A 610-nucleotide genomic window follows, 5' to 3' on the forward strand; every position below is an offset into this window, starting at 1 on the left:
CATTTTTGCCACTGGATGTCACTTTCGGGGCCATCGACCATACTGTAGCGTTGAAACTCTCATTGCTGTTTTGAGTGAAGCCGCCTATGCAACGAGTGAGTAGGTCATCACTGGTTAATTTTTCATAAATTGGAGTTATAGCCTTGTATACTTCTTCATGTAAAGGTGGTTTATGTGTATATTCGTCCAAAGTTCCAGTGGCCTTGGCCCTTTGCCAGGAGCACCACGAATTTTCTCCGCTCGGGCAGTGATCGTGCTTGGGCTTGGCATCTGTTGATAATTTGTGATCTAGCGTTGCGTAGATCGCAGTCCTCATTTTCTCTACAGAATCATGATTTCTGCGTATCGCTAGACCATAATAAATTGACAGTTCATCGATCAATTTGCCAGTTAGTTTACCTTTTCCGCCGAGGCCCTTTGTTTTCTTTTTTACATTCCGGAGATGCGTACCCATGCGTTTCTGGACGTGATCGATACACTCTTTTTTCTGGACAATCGAATCTCCATAAGGTGATGAATTTACGATACCCGTATATGTCTTAGAGTCTCCATCTCCGATATAGCTAGTATATTTCAGGTTGTGTAAAGATTCAGAGCGCTGGAACATTTC

At 43.1% G+C, this 610-nt stretch overlaps 1 protein-coding gene across 1 annotated transcript; it reads right to left on the minus strand.

Annotated features, from left to right (window-relative positions):
* Positions 1–22: 22 nt before the first annotated feature.
* LOC108731728 (uncharacterized) lies at positions 23–552 on the minus strand (the record flags this gene model as incomplete). Its single annotated transcript, XM_018462252.1, has 2 exons — positions 529–552; positions 23–487 (listed from the first exon to the last, which is right to left on the minus strand). Coding segments are annotated over exons 1-2 (489 nt in total), but the record flags the coding sequence as incomplete, so codon positions are not given.
* Positions 553–610: the final 58 nt, after the last annotated feature.

This window comes from Mycetomoellerius zeteki, unplaced genomic scaffold (assembly GCF_001594055.1).
Source record: "Mycetomoellerius zeteki isolate Tzet28-1 unplaced genomic scaffold, Tzet1.0 C4295550, whole genome shotgun sequence".
Lineage (NCBI taxonomy): Eukaryota > Metazoa > Arthropoda > Insecta > Hymenoptera > Formicidae > Mycetomoellerius > Mycetomoellerius zeteki.